This window comes from Heliangelus exortis, chromosome 6, assembly GCF_036169615.1.
Source record: "Heliangelus exortis chromosome 6, bHelExo1.hap1, whole genome shotgun sequence".
Lineage (NCBI taxonomy): Eukaryota > Metazoa > Chordata > Aves > Apodiformes > Trochilidae > Heliangelus > Heliangelus exortis.
Window position 1 is genome coordinate 31,086,079 of NC_092427.1, and position 15,067 is coordinate 31,101,145.

The 15,067-nt window shown below is 37.0% G+C and overlaps 1 protein-coding gene across 1 annotated transcript in view; it reads left to right on the forward strand.

The window, feature by feature from the left end:
* LY75 (lymphocyte antigen 75) overlaps positions 1 to 15,067 on the forward strand; it is a 46,656-nt gene that overhangs the window by 6,405 nt on the left and 25,184 nt on the right. Inside the window, exons 6-15 of the mRNA XM_071747558.1 lie at positions 281 to 421; positions 2,096 to 2,284; positions 2,884 to 3,041; positions 3,947 to 4,057; positions 5,268 to 5,356; positions 5,720 to 5,892; positions 6,068 to 6,264; positions 7,585 to 7,727; positions 13,528 to 13,609; positions 14,153 to 14,224. Coding sequence (XP_071603659.1) covers positions 281 to 421; positions 2,096 to 2,284; positions 2,884 to 3,041; positions 3,947 to 4,057; positions 5,268 to 5,356; positions 5,720 to 5,892; positions 6,068 to 6,264; positions 7,585 to 7,727; positions 13,528 to 13,609; positions 14,153 to 14,224 — 1,355 coding nt within the window. The remainder of the gene's footprint in view (positions 1 to 280; positions 422 to 2,095; positions 2,285 to 2,883; positions 3,042 to 3,946; positions 4,058 to 5,267; positions 5,357 to 5,719; positions 5,893 to 6,067; positions 6,265 to 7,584; positions 7,728 to 13,527; positions 13,610 to 14,152; positions 14,225 to 15,067) is intronic.

The following is a 15,067-nucleotide window of genomic DNA, read 5'->3' on the forward strand; positions in this document are numbered from 1 at the left end:
AAGTGCTCAGCCAAGGGTATGTTATATTTTAAATAAAGCATTCCTCCTGGTTCTATGATTAAACATTGAAAAAGAAGTCCAGAATCCTTGATTCTGAAACTTAAAAAAACCCTTTCTCTGGGACAGGTGCCTTCATTCAAAGTAAGTTTTGTTCTTCAAATGCAAGACTCTATACTGTGTAAAGTATTCCTGTACTGAAAAGCAATAGAAAAAAACAACAGTCAGTGCCTTACTGTTTGGTGACTTGTGCTCTTCTGGTTTTGTTTGTTACTGGCTATAGATATGAGGAGTTCATCCCCACTGGATGGAACTAGCTGTGTGGTGATGAATGCTGCTTCAGGTCAGTGGCAGAGTTACCACTGTGGGACTCCTCTTCCCTATATTTGCAAGAAGTCACTCAATGAAGCTTCAAGCCTCCCAGGTAGGAAACTTTGCATGTTTGTTTTTGTGTAATGTCCACTGTTCTTTTTTCCTCCCCGAGCCTTCTTAGGAATCTCTGCCAAAACACTTATACAAAAGCTTTGGGGTTTTTACCAGAGCCAGAAGTAAACTCTCTATTTTCAGTGTCAAGATGATGCATCACAAACAGCTTGCATTTTTTGCAGCTTTCTCATTCATACGTAAAATATTTCCCAGCACAGTCCTGCTCTTTTTATCACATAATTCTCTATGGTTTGTGCCTTCTTTCGTATGCTTCTGAAAGTCTGGAACTGGAAGTTGTACCTCAAACCTTCCCACATCTGCTTTAAGCCCATTTCTTTCTTTGTGTGTATTGACATAAAATAAGACCTGCCTGAGGCTTGGATCAAACTCTGTTGTATTAAAACAGAAGTAGTTAAATGACCTTACTATCCTTTGAAACCAGGCCCAGCACTGGAAATAAGAGTGCAAGAGTTTGTAGTTCATCCAGTGTAATCTTTACTGGATCTATAACAGATAAAAGTAAACAATACAATAGGAAAACCAGAATAGTTCAAAGATTTATTCTTTCCTCTCTGCACATACACACACATAATCCTCCAGTTTTTACAGTGTCCAGCTGTGGCACATAGCTGTCATGCTTTTGGACATTTACCTACTCCTGGATTTCCAACAGTACATGGCTTTTTCTTCCATGTGTGCTTTTTTACCCAGTTTCCACAGCTAATGCTTGTGGGGCTCTCTCTGGAAAACTTAATGGAAAATTATTGTCTACGGGTGATGGGGAGGACTAGGGGGTAAGAGGGATGAAGCATTGTCCTAGAGGTGAAAACTGGCTGAGGCACATTCTCTCCAGCTCCTCCAGGGGAGAGCCGTGCCTTTGCAGAAAAAAATCAGTAAACAGTTTCAATTTAACTAAACCAGTTCAAAATTTTAAACAATCCTTTGAACCAATTAACCATCCTTATCTGTTCTCTGGTCCTCAGAGAGGTATATAGAGTTGTTACTAGTGTTTGTATACAGAGTTTTATTATTTAAAACCAAAAATTACTGTGGTTGGGATAATTTCTTGTACATTTTGAATCAGAAAGGCTAGTATATATGTTTTCCAGCATGCTCTAAAAACCATGTGAATTCTTGAATTAATTCTTGAATTAATAAAACATTAAAAAATGTTTTAAACGAAGTATTTGTTTCATTGTGAGCTATTTAAAACTGGTCTCATGCATGATACTGCATATAGCTAATAGTGCCCTATAAAAGTGCAAACACCTGCTGGAAACAGAAAGTAAGCACCTTTTTGTTGAGGCTGCTGTCCTGAAATTAATAACTTGATTTGCCTGTAACTGCTTTTGAAATCTTGCTTACAATTACTTTGGAACCTTTCATTTGGAACCTTAGTATAATACATTCCAGCTTTTTACTTTCATTCCCACTGATGTCTTTCTTATGACCTCAAAACATTACTAACTCCCATAATGCTGCTCAGTCAAGCTTGTTTGCTTGACTGAATTGTGATCCTTTCTTAAAACATTATCCCTGTGAATATGTGCTGATTGCTGCTTTTTGGCTGTTCTCAAGGTGCTGCCAGATTTGAAACATGAAGAAAACACCAACCCATTGCACTAGCCAATATACAACAAAACCTCCTAATTTCATTTCTGTTCACTACTAGAGTTCTGGAGACACTTGGATACTCGCTGTGATTCAGGTTGGATGCCCCATAATGGTTTTTGCTACATGCTGATGCACACCCAGGCATCTTGGAGTACAGCAGACAAGTTGTGTAGAGCAAATAACAGTAACCTCATCAGCATACACTCATTAACTGATGTCGAACTGATTGTTACAAAGCTTCATAATGGTAAGCTGGGAAACTAGTAAAGTCAGGCACCAAGTGCTGTGCACCATAAATTACAAATTGCTTTCCATTTTCTAGCATATGATTGTCATGTTCAGGTCCAGTCTCTGCTCTTGTTCCAGTATAATCTTTATTTATTTGTTTATTTATTTATTGGGCTAACCTACTTCTTGTTGCCCAGTACCTCATGCTTAATTTTGTCATTTAAATCATTTGACTACTGATTGATTTCATTGAACTCATAAATGTTATCTGTACTCTATGGTTCTACATTGTTGTGTGCACTCTAAAAATTTAATTTGGTTGAGTTTTTTTTCTTGAGTGTTCATTATTTCTCAGGCTTTTTTTGTTTTTTTTTTCCTGTTTTTTACATTCTCTGTGAAACTTACATTCATTAATATAATTTAAGAAACAGGATAAAAAAATATTGTATTTGTCTCACATCCTCTTTATCATTGTAAGAAAAAAATAATTGTGGCAGTTATGCTGTGCAGCATAGTGCTAAACACCTAACTTCAATTATTTCATATTCTTTTACAATTTTTTAAATTAATTTGAATATTATTTTGAAACTGCAGTGTTGTCCTAATTTTAAATTACAGATGTTAAAGATGAAATGTGGATGGGTCTCAGGAATGAAGATGTACCAACTTTGTTCAAATGGTCAGATCACTCAGCTGTGGTTTTCACATACTGGGATCAGAATGAACCAAATATTCCTTTTAACAGCACTCCTAACTGTGTGTCATATTCAGGCGAGGTAGGAATACGGTGTTGAGTTTTTATAGCTTTTTCTCCATCACAGTAGAAGCAACACTGATGTGTGTGAAAGTTAAGGGGAAGGTAAAGCAGATAATGATTTTCTGGGATAATTTTTGAAAGGCATAAAATTTTTCTACAAGCAAATTTTTCAACATTATTTAGCTGACTTTTGATAGCTGTCTTCTGCTAGGGATTACCTCACAGCTCTGAGACTGCCATTGCTGTTGGCCAGCCAATTGTCTATGTTACTCTGCATTTTGGGTTCCCATATTCTTGTGTGTCTGGCACAGAGAGCTAGGAAGGAGGTGGGCCAAACTATTGAAAGGAAAAGCTGAGTTCAATTATTTTGAGGACAAATTCAGGCTGCCCCATCTGCATATGGGTAGTAAGATGCCTTAGTAAGAGAAGAGGAGAGGACAGGTGCTGGGGAGAGAAAGTACAGAAGAAGCAATGGGGCTGGGGGAGAAGTAGGTCACAAAAGATGAGTAGAGAGGGAAATGGGCTGTAATCCATTCTCCAGACGCAGTGGAAAACTGGGGCAAGCACCTGCCTGCTGTGCTGTTAGGCTCTCAGGCTGGAGCTCATGCCCAGCTCCTCTGAGCTGCCTCCTCCTGGTCCCACAGTAAGCTGGGCACAACTCATGCACCCAACCTGGCCTTTTCCACCCTTTTCAGATGCAATACAGAATCCTCCCATCTCTGCATTTGTCAGCTTTCTCCCGTCCAAACACAGACCTGTATGCTTGGCACTATTAATAATCCAGGGCATCCTGCCCCCCGTGTTGTTGTTAGAGGCATTTTAGCTGCCCCCCTTACTAAAACTCAGCCACTTTACTATTGAAATGGAAAGATTCTAAAATTTTAAGGTTTTTTGGTTTTTGTTTTTTTTTTTGCCTTCTCATAGCTGGGACAGTGGAGAGTCAAATCCTGTGAAGAAAAATTGAAATATGTGTGCAAGAAAAGAGGAGAGATTTTGAATGAAACAAAATCAGATAAAAATTGCTCATTGGAAGAGGTAATGAGAAGTTTGTTTTTCTTTTACTTCCACTTGGTTCAGAAGCCTGCATATAGTTTCTTACTTCCCTTTTTTTACTTGCCTCTACAATAAAATCTACAGGAAATATCTACAATAAAATATATTTTTAAGAAATAGCTGGAAAAGGACATTTGTATAGCACAAGCCAAATTTTTTTTTCTCTTAGTCAGACTCCGGACATATTACCACTGTTTATTGATGCAGGTATTATGGACTTTGGAGATGCTGTGTTTTATTTATTTGTTTGGGGAAAAAAAATTGGTTTTATTAGGTTATCACTAGTGCTACTTCTATGTTTTTTGCTTTAAATGTGTTTTAAAGTTTAGGATAAGCACTTTGCAACAGAGGTTAGCAGAGATTGATAAATGAGATTAGCTTTCTGTTACACTTGGCTCTCATTTTTGTTCTTTGATTTGAATGCAGTTTTTGCTTGGTTTGTGTTTGGGTTTTTTACAGTATAACACGTTTACAGAATAAATAAGACTCGAAAAGTCATCCTTTCTGTTTTGAGCAATCTTGGCATGGTATTACTGGCTACTTAAGCATTCCTTGTTTCAGTTTTTGTGTGGCATATTGCCTGCAAAAGGAAACAGGTTTATCCTTTATCTTTCTTTCTGTACAACCTGGGGGTATTTTTACTCAGTCTCTCCAGAGACTGCCAGTGTGTACAACTTACAGCTTTCTGTGCTCTTCAAACACCAGTGGCATTGGTAGGCTAGCAAAGGGGTAACACATTAATGTTCATTGAAATTTTGAAATTTCAGTGTGAATATAGCCAAAAAGATTTGAAAAATGGAGAAAGTTTTTAAGTTCAAACTTTTTCAACCTAAAATACTTTTTCTCAGAAGTAAAGAAACACTAGTAATGCCCTGTTTTTATTCCTCTGAGTCCTGGCGTTGGTGGAACAGCATGAAAACTCCTATTGTTTTGAATAGGACTAAGCTGTCACCCTTGTGTTTCTCCCTCTAAATGCACATAGCAGTCAGAAGACTCAGCACAGTTGAGCTAAAACAGTGGTGTATTTTATTCCTGTGGTTCTATTATTTCTTAGAACTGTGAATCTGAGAACTGATGATACTGGACCTTGTATGTGATATACTGCATTTCTTGTATATTCTGTGCCAGCTTGTGGGCACTAACCAATGTTAGCTATGATTTATGGAATGTGTTTTCCATTCTCTAACTCTAGGGATGGGAGAGACATGGAAACTACTGTTACAAGGTTTATAAAACAGAAGTTTCATTTGGAGCACAATGCAATCTGACAGTGATGAACAGGTAAAGCACAACTCCATAATTTATGGGCATGTTTTACAGTACGATCCTGGAGCTATGATCAGAGATTAAAACCTTTGTATTCTAATTAATAGCTTATAAAGAAAAAGTAGAGATAGAAGATAGAATTGCTTTTTTAGAGAACCAGCAAACCATGTTTTCCGTGGTGTGACACTGGTAAACCTTGGTTGGTAAACCTTATTGGAAGTATGTGAGTTCCCAGCCTGCTGACCCCATGTTGAATCCTGGGACTGCCTGGACAGTCACTTGAACTAACTCATGTAATAATATGCCTGGTTTTCAAACTGTCTCAATAGTTTCAGGTATCTTTCAAATACTGACTTAAATTAATCTGTGAATTTTCAGATTTGAGCAAGAATTTATAAACAGTCTAATCAGAAAGCACACCAAAGTTGAAGAAAAATACTTCTGGACTGGTTTGCAAGATATTAGCCAATCGGGAATATATTCCTGGGGTACAGTGAATGGCGAAAAAGCTGAAGCTGTGACATACACTAACTGGAATTCCTTGCAACCTGGTAAACTTAACAGTTAAAAAAAATGTAAAAATTCTATAATTTTACATCAGGCAGTCATTGGAGTACTGTGTTACAGAACTCGAAGGATGAAATAATATAGCCATTTAGAAATCTATGGACTTCTTTGAAAAACAGACAATAGTTTAAAATAAGTCTTTGGTGGCTTAAATTTTAGAGTTTTCTGGAGGATGTGTGGCCATGCCCAGTGGAAGATCTCTTGGAAAATGGGAAACTAAGGATTGTAAAACCACTAAAGCATTTTCAGTCTGCAAAAAATATATTGGGCTGCCCAAAGAGCCAGAAGTGCTCCCAAAGCCAACAGATCCCTGTCCCCCTGGGTGGCACAATGGATCCGGCCTTGCCTGCTATAAGGTAAAATGTTATTCCTATTGTATGTTAATTATTTGTTATTGTCTTGCAGCAAGTGTGTCATTTGCCATTTTGGTGCTTGTAGCTTTTCTGAAAGGTATTTCAAAGATGTTTTATGATAAGAGGATGAATTACTGTTGATGCAGGTTGACTGCCTCGAGTTGTTCTCGTGCATCATCCACTGTCAATTCCTATAAGACACTGTGTGCCTCTCCTTGCTCTTTCTGTGACCAGCTCTGCACATCAGAGCTGAGTGGGGTGACAGCATCCACCTGTGATGTCATCACAGGAACCTGACGCTGACAGAGGATGCTGTGTCTGTACCCCAGACTGCCCTCTGGAACATGGAGACACATGAACAGGGAAAGAAAGTGCTTTGCATCACTTTTCCTTGTCCTTTCCATTTCTATGCTCTAAAAGTGTAGTTAGGAGAGGAGAGATTTTCATTAGTTTGAATATTGATATCAAAGTTTATCGAAAAAGTGCAGCCTCAATTGTATTTTACTTAAAAAAAAAAAAAAAAAAAAAAAGAAAAAGTAAATAGTAGAAACAAGAAGCCAATCAAGCTAAAACTGAGGCTGTTGGATTGTTTATTCATTATTTCTGGACTTACTGTCTGCAATGATCTGTGTCTTGTAAACAGCTCATGTAACAAAATGGGGAAACCCAGCCTGAAAAACAAGGCTGTCAGCAACTGTCCCAAAAGGGTGGATCTAGCTGATGTGCAGCCTAGCTGTCCCATACCTGATGGGATGTGACAGCTGGCCCTGGTAGTTTCTCCAAAACTCTTGTTGACTAAGTGCAGAGAAATCCAGCTGATGGGAATTGGCTTGGATTGAAGTCAAGGGGATCAAGTGGACATGTTAGATGAAGTGTATGAGCCAAATAGGCAACTCTGATACATACAGGTACCAAAGAGCATGCCAAAGAAATTTCTTCACTTTTGGCACCCACAGGTCTGGTTTCAGTGAAAATTTGGCTTTGCAGCTCACCATAAATTGGAAATAACAATATCCCTTGAAACCTACAATTTGGCTTGCAGTTTTGGAGTGAGTTTGGTGTAGTTTTGTAAAATCTATGGTAAAGAAAAGAAGAGACTGCCATATGGAATATGTTGCATTTGAAACAAACTTTGTCATCTTCAGAGTCTGGCTGTTGTGAAACAAACTGAAGAAAAGAATTGTTCAGAAGTCAAGCTCTATCCCAGTGTAAATACAAATTATTCATTCCTACCTAGGGTGTCCATATTTGGGTGATACAGGAGTGTTTTAAAACTTAATTTGCTTGTGTAATTTTCTACTCTGATGTTTGGCTGTTGTGAAGTTCTTCCACAGTGAAAGAGTGCTGCGAACCAGGACCTGGGAAGAGGCAGAAAGGTTCTGTGAAGCTCTTGGAGGCCATCTGCCTAGTTTTAGTCACTCGGAAGAAATCAAGACACTTCATTCTATTCTGAGAAAAATAATCAGGTAACAAATTATCCGTCGGCTAAAATCTTTATTTCAGTTGCTTTCTGTGGTAGATAGCAAATGCTGCTGCTGACCCCAAATGGCAAGTATGAGATAGTGTATGGTGACTGTGTTTCCCACAGGAAAAATGGCTAGTTGTGGCATGGCATTTGAACTGCTGGAAATGCCTCTATCTTCTTGGAAGATGTCAAGGGAGTACAGCTTGAACAAATGTTTCACATTGCTAGAGGGAGCACAGGAAAAAAGATTTTGAGTGTCTTCCAATACATGCACTGAAGTATCTGTTGTTATAATAAGTGTTTCCTTCTTTATGTTGAATTTTGGCACAACTGGGTGATAGTTTCTCCTGTTCTTTACTGAACAACTCTTCAATTGTTTTTTAATTTTTCAGATAGGTATCATCTTTCTTTATTACATGCTTCCTGACTAAACTGGGTGCTATCTTTTGAAAATATGAGTCCAGCCATCTGGTTGGCAAAGACCCCATTATTTGGCATAACTGCAATAACACTGTATGGGCATTAGATGGGTGTGTTGAGTTTTCTAGTATCAACAAATTAAATACTAAATAATTTATGAGTCTAAGGCTCTATTTTTAATCAAAGGAACTGTCACTGCGAAGTTTTATTAGGCACTGGTGTGATGTCAGATCCTTGTGCAGTACAGTTTTTTTGACTGTCAGCCTCTTTTTTCAAAACTTTTGCCAGCTTAGATCACATAACTGGCAGCATGTGAGTTAAAATTTTTTCATCAACTAAATCAGGATTATTTCAGAAGCTGCCAATGTACAATGGTGCATGATTAAATGTTAAGATTTGATAATTGAAGAGATGCCTTCTTGAAAACCCGGTGAACTTTTTTTAGAAGTGTACAAATCATGACAATTACTCAATGTTTATGTTAATAAAAGACAAAATTTCTGTGCTCTATATATAGATCAGTTTAGCTTGTATAAAAGCCACTTGTGACTTCTTTGCTAAAGTGACTAGGGTCCTTGAAATAAAAATGAGTGCACAGATTATTTTTAGCTATAGATCTTATTATACTGCTTTGCAATTACAAATTTTGTTTCAGTGCACCTAATCAAATATGAATTGATAGAGATGTAACTTGGTTTATTTTTCTACAACTAGTTGAAACTACTTCTCAGCATGCAGATTCTCTGAGGTATTAATTGTAGATAATGGCCATTTTTTATTAGGAGTTCAAAGATGGAGACTTCTGTCTTTCCAGAAAGTCAGCTGACACATGATGCTACTGCGGTTCCCATTTTTTCAGAAAATTTGAACTTAGCTTGAAAGAGGGAAAGACCCAGAACTTAAATAAGGGGCAATATATTGAGTGCCATATATAAACAAAGGAAAATATTTTGAGCCCAGTACAAACGGACTTTTCAGTCAGTATTGCAGTAACTACATGTGTCAAATATAACCTAATACACAGTATTTTCGTCTGTGTTAACCCTTTCCAAGCATTGCAGTAATTTCTGAACAGAAATGCTACATAATTAATATTGTCTGAAGTATTTTATATAATTTTTGTTTGTTTGGATAATGTAATGAAGTGTTAAATTGAGTTTTGCTTTTAAATTACTCAGAGGTGGTGATTATATAAAGTATTTTGGAGATCAAGAGTGAAGGGTGACTTGCCTGAAAATAAATTAACTTGAGAAAGGAGAGAAGAAGCCAAGTTAATTACTTCACTGAGAACAAATAATTTGAGTAACTGGGAGAAGTCATCCATAGATAATATCAGATGTGATTATCTGCTGGAGTTCACTGGCATGCAGTTTTTCTCTGTTCCCTGCATTTACTCAGTGCAAACTCTGACCTAAACTATTCATTCAGTGCACTCATTTCAGCTTGGGGAAGGAGCCACACCTTGGCTTTTTTTAGTTTCGGGTTTTTTCCCCTTGCACAGTTCTCTGGTGACTCATTGAGAACTGTTTGTTTTTAAATGTTAGCAGAAGTCAGTTTGGTTCACCAGGAAAAGGGCAGCTTGCCTAGTCCATTCTGTTCTTTGCTTGGATTCCACCTTGGAGGCAAATAAGAGCTAGAATTTCTTCAGCCAAGTCGGGTGATTGCCATTGGAAAGGAAAATAAAACTTGCCTGCCAACCTTCCCCTGTCTGAAAGAAAGAAGATAACCTCTTTTCACTTTGAGGAACATGATACAGGCAGAACAGATCCAGTTCATTTACAGGGTTGTTTTTGTGAGCATTCTGCAGCTTGTAGCTGGCTGCGATGTTGGACTCAAGGAGAGCAGCAGCTTGGATTGGTTAGAAATTACATTTCAATGAGGACACCTTACTGGAAAGAAATCAGTTTCCTTCTATATACACAGTTCTGCTGCTGTAAACGTTCCAAATCTAGAAAGCCTCACTAACACTTGAGTTTGCAAGAAAACACTGATTTTATTCTCAGCGCTCTGGTTAAAATAACAATAAAGCAAGCTGAAAGTTGTAGTAAGTTTATTAATACAGCTCCTCATCTGCTAGAGTGTGTGGTTAGGAGCATGGGGATTCAACTAGTGGCAGTAGCTTGTTACAGAGACAAGAGGAGGGGGTCAAATGGCTTTCCAATACACCTGGAGGCCAGCACAGCCCAGGATTAAATGGTGTCATAAATTGCACTGTTGAGGAGTTGGCGCAGATGTAGATATGTTACCTGTTGTCAAGAGCTAAGTTGAACAACAAACCACAGTAACTTCACTTAATCTTATACTGGAGCTGACACAAGGGGATAAAAAGTCCTTTTTGTATTTCAGCAGTTAGAATATGACAGTAGAAAAAATGCAGGCTTATATTTCCTTCACATTGACCTAAACTATATTTATCCACTCCTGTACAACAGTGAATTTTGTTTCAGCCCTGTGTGAAAGAGAAGCCACCGGTATTCTGCAGAGATTGCTTGAAGTTTAGCATCTTTTGTTGTTTAAAGCACAAATTGCACCCTTTTTTAAACTAAAACTTAAGATAATCTAGGTTTTAGAGGTGTTTCCAGGAATGTAGCTCAAGGAATGCTCTGGCACTGAAAAATCCATTTTGATACCAGACCATAGGATTAATTTTAAATGCTTTGCAATGAGGAGACAGATACCTAAAGTACAAATAAATTTCTTGCTGCAAGCTTATTTTCAACAGTCTTAATTCATATTTCTCTTAAATAGTTGGAAGAATTTTTTTCCTGTGATGAACTCATACTATAATTTTGGAGGGCTATCAAAAGGTTTTTCTTCAGTTTGAAAGTGTTATCAAGGATAGGGTAGCAGTTACTGAAGTACTCTTGGTCATGTCTGAACAGTTCCAAAGGAAGAAAAAAAAAATTACCTTAATATATAAGTGCCAAATCAACTGGAAAACACTCCTATGTTTGCAGACCAGTATCTGTAAATTGGGCAATGATCTGGATAGAGTCTTGACCTGGAACATTTATTTATTTATTTATTACGTAAAAGCCCAAATACTTTGAAAGACTGAAAAATTGCTCCAGTTCCTCTGATAATTACTTCAGATCCTTTTGAAATGAATGTGTCAAATTTTTGCTTTAGTAGATTTTAGTAGATTTTAGTAGATTTTAGTAGATTTTAGTAGATTTTAGTAGATTTTAGTAGATTTTAGTAGATTTTAGTAGATTTTAGTAGATTTTAGTAGATTTAGTAGATTTTAGTAGATTGAGTAGATTTTAGTAGATTTTAGTACTCTGATGGTCAGTTGCTTAAACTGGGCTAAGCCTGTAGGTGACAATTAGGAGGGGGGGGTTGGACAATGTCTGATTCATAATTGGAAAGAACAATCACAGAAAAATCAAATCCTAAAGGCAAATTGCCAAAAGCCACTTAGCTGCTTGACAGCTGTGAATGTTTGGCTTGCAGTTTTCCCTCTGGAGTGATACAGAGCATTTAGGCTCTTTAAATGCTCTTCAGTGCCTATCATTAAAAGACTAAAGACTATTCAGTATGATAAGATCTCACTAGTGTGATTACACTATCATACCTATGTCAGAAAATTAATACTGGAGTTGAGGAACAGAAAATAGGGAAAAAAAAAAAAAAATTTGGTGGCTGACGTTCTTTTTATCTGGTCGAGTTCCCATTAGGAAAAGGTTGTTACCCTTCTTGGATTTCATGTACCTATCTCCCATTCTCAGGGCTAGGCTGCTGTTTGTTGGTGATGTACTGTCAGCCATTCCAGGCTCTGATAATCATCTTCATGGTGATATGTGAGGAAAGGTAGTAGCACAGACTCGCCGAAGAATTTCTTAGAATTGCCCTGTGATTTCCTAACATTGTTTATGTGGGTATGCCTGGTATGTAATACCATCCTCCTATGTAATAGTGATTTTCATAAACTTTCAAGGTTGTGTCTTAAAGTCACTTTTAGTTGCTTCAGCAACTTCTTTGGAAACCTTTTCCAGTTTCTGACCTCTGCTGGTCAGATATATCTTTTCAATTTTGAGCCTAAATTTATTTTAGTTGTCATTCCTTCAGCCACAATGTCCTTTTTGCTCAAAATGCTCCTCTTCTTGGAGGTTTATGCTCCCAAAACATTGTGAATAATACTTATATCCTTTCCCTGACTTTGTTTGTCAAGACTAGGCAAGAAAACGCTTAATTCTTGCTAATAATCTAAGCTCTCATTCTCATGTATCCTGTATCCCTTCTCTGTATTCTCATACAGTATACTTCTGATGCAGCTTTACAAGAGCCCTGTACTGTGATATCAATGCTATTGCTGTCAGACGGCCTTGATGAGAGTGCTTTTTCCACAGTTCTATTGCAGGAGGGTTTCATGCAGCCTGTGATTTCATAGGAATCTTGTGGTCTTTCTTCTGCTTTCAACAGATACCATCATTCAGAAAAGTGTTTACTGCAAGGCAACAGATTGGAGCGAGTTATCGTAAATTTCAGGACCTAACTTAAAGCAGAGAAGCATTTAAACCTTGAGAAGCAGAGATTGCAGTGCAAAACTAACCTTCCAGTTTGGCTAGCACATACTTAATTTTGTTATAGTATCTCTAGGTTCATATGCAAGAGCAAGGAATATGGTAAAGACTGTTACTGCATATATAAGTATTTACATTGCAAACCCATTTTTTGGCAACTTGGTATCTTGGAGCACAGCTGAAATTTTGAATCTTTGTGTCCCCCACTTATGAAAAATGAAGAAGTAAAATCTATTAAAAAATAACAGTTCTGAGTGTAGTTCTGTAAAACAGAGCAAAAATTCTATTGTCATTATTTTATGCAATCACTGTAGTCAGTGGTGTTATGTGCTCATTTATGTATATGCCTTTTATATGAAAGGCAATAGTTGGAATATGTGCCCATGCTTGGTTTGTTTAAATTGAGTGATAAACTCAAGGGAAATATGAAGCCAGTTATTCTGTATGAGTAGAAGTTTTTGTGTGGCTTGAGAAAGTATTTTTGAGCTGATGGTATAGAGAGGGGTGACCCAAGAAAAAGAGAAACAAGCCAAATAAACAATATGTGAGTGATTCTGTAAAAAAAGTATAGAAGACCTTTATAACAAATGAAAACTAACAAAGTGGTGACACTGTGAACAAAGGAATTAAGTGATTTTGTTTTATCAGAGAAAGGCAACCTACAGATCTTCTTAAAGAAAAGTGCAGAATGGGCCTTAGCCCTTACTCTCATTTTCTCTTTGACCTGCTACAACTTGTAGTAATAAACCTTTGTTTATGGTGCTTGGTGCTAAGTAATGTCATGACAAAGGTCTGTCTTTCCATTAAATGAGCTGAACCATATCTTTGGCTTAAGATTTTTACCTTGTTTATTTGCAGCAATGACAGATGGGTATGGATTGGAATGAATAAAAGGAATCCAGATTCTTTGGGAACCTGGCAATGGAGTGATGATAAACCTGTAAGTTAACTTTTATCCAGAAAACATCATGTCGTGCTTTATTTCAGCTTGGATGGGATTAAAAGTAAATTGATAAGTATTTTAATTAAAATATGGCAGTTCCTTCAGCAGATGAATAATTCAGAAGACTGCACACTTAGGAGCTGCCACCCAGCAGTAGCATTAAAAAAATATCTTTAATAAGGTTAACCTGATTTCTGCCTCAACTACATTAAAACAATTAATGGAAATGTAGTAGTAAGCATTTCAGAGATGGCAGAAAGAACATGATGTCTTCATGCCTCAAAAAAGATGGGAATTTATCAGGTCTTCTCCTTTATGTGTCCAAAATATCTTCCTCACCATAACTGATTTTTATTTGACTGAGATAGTGAGTTCTTTAGCTCCCCCTGTAATAACAGGTGATGCAAACTCAGAACCGATTAATATTTAATTATTTTCATAGTGCTAAACATGTTCCCAAGTTTTAATGTCTATTTCTGGGGACTGCCATCACAAAAGTAGTCATAAAGTAATGTTTCTTTCATCCTGTCCATTCTGCAGGTGACTAGTGTTGTTATGCCACTTGATTATCTGGAAGATGAATATGATACTAGAGACTGTGCTGCATTAAAGGTTAGTTTCAAGGTTTTGAGAAATGGCATGCATAATTTCATTTTGAGAACATACTTTTGCCAACCATGTATTGAATCTAGGTTGACTAGTGGGATGTTTTCTTTGTATAGTGAAGTTGCTAAGTGTTCCCTTTATCAATCTACACTTATTATCAATTTTTCCTTTTTCAATATTTTTAATGAGTCAAGAATTGTGATAATTGTAACCTTTCACGAGACTTATTTGTTACTAAAATATTTTGTAGTTCAAATACTATTCTCTATTTCATAATGCCTTACTCTATATTTCTGGGATGTTACTTAATGATATAACATGGAGTCTAAAACCAACCAACCAACCAACCAAAAAAACATAGGCCTATCAGTAACTTTAAAAATCTGGATTAGTATTTCTGAACTGCAAATTAGGATAATGTTTGAAACCTAAAGTATGGGAATTCAGTAACCAAGACAGAGCATCTGTATTTATTGTGTATATTTCCTTGTTTACAGGTTAAATAGACTGTACACACTTTTTGATTCAAAATATCAGGCCTCTGCTTAATTCCTAATCATGTTCTTCATTGCTTAATTTAGACTTGATGGCATGAAATCTAAAGTAGCTCTTAGGATTTTCTGAAGCATCACCTGACTTTCTGTAAGATCATTCTAGTACCATCCTTGCTTTTAACCTAATTAGAACCACCTCTGCTTTTAGGATTTACTGAAGGAAAGAGTAGTTGCATCCCATTTCTTCTGTTCACAGCCACTTCCCTTCATTCTCTTCTCCTATGACCCCAGGCCCAGAAAAGGTCAGCATGAAGCTACTAAGTTTGAGACAAGAGGAGAGCAGTTTGAAGGTCAC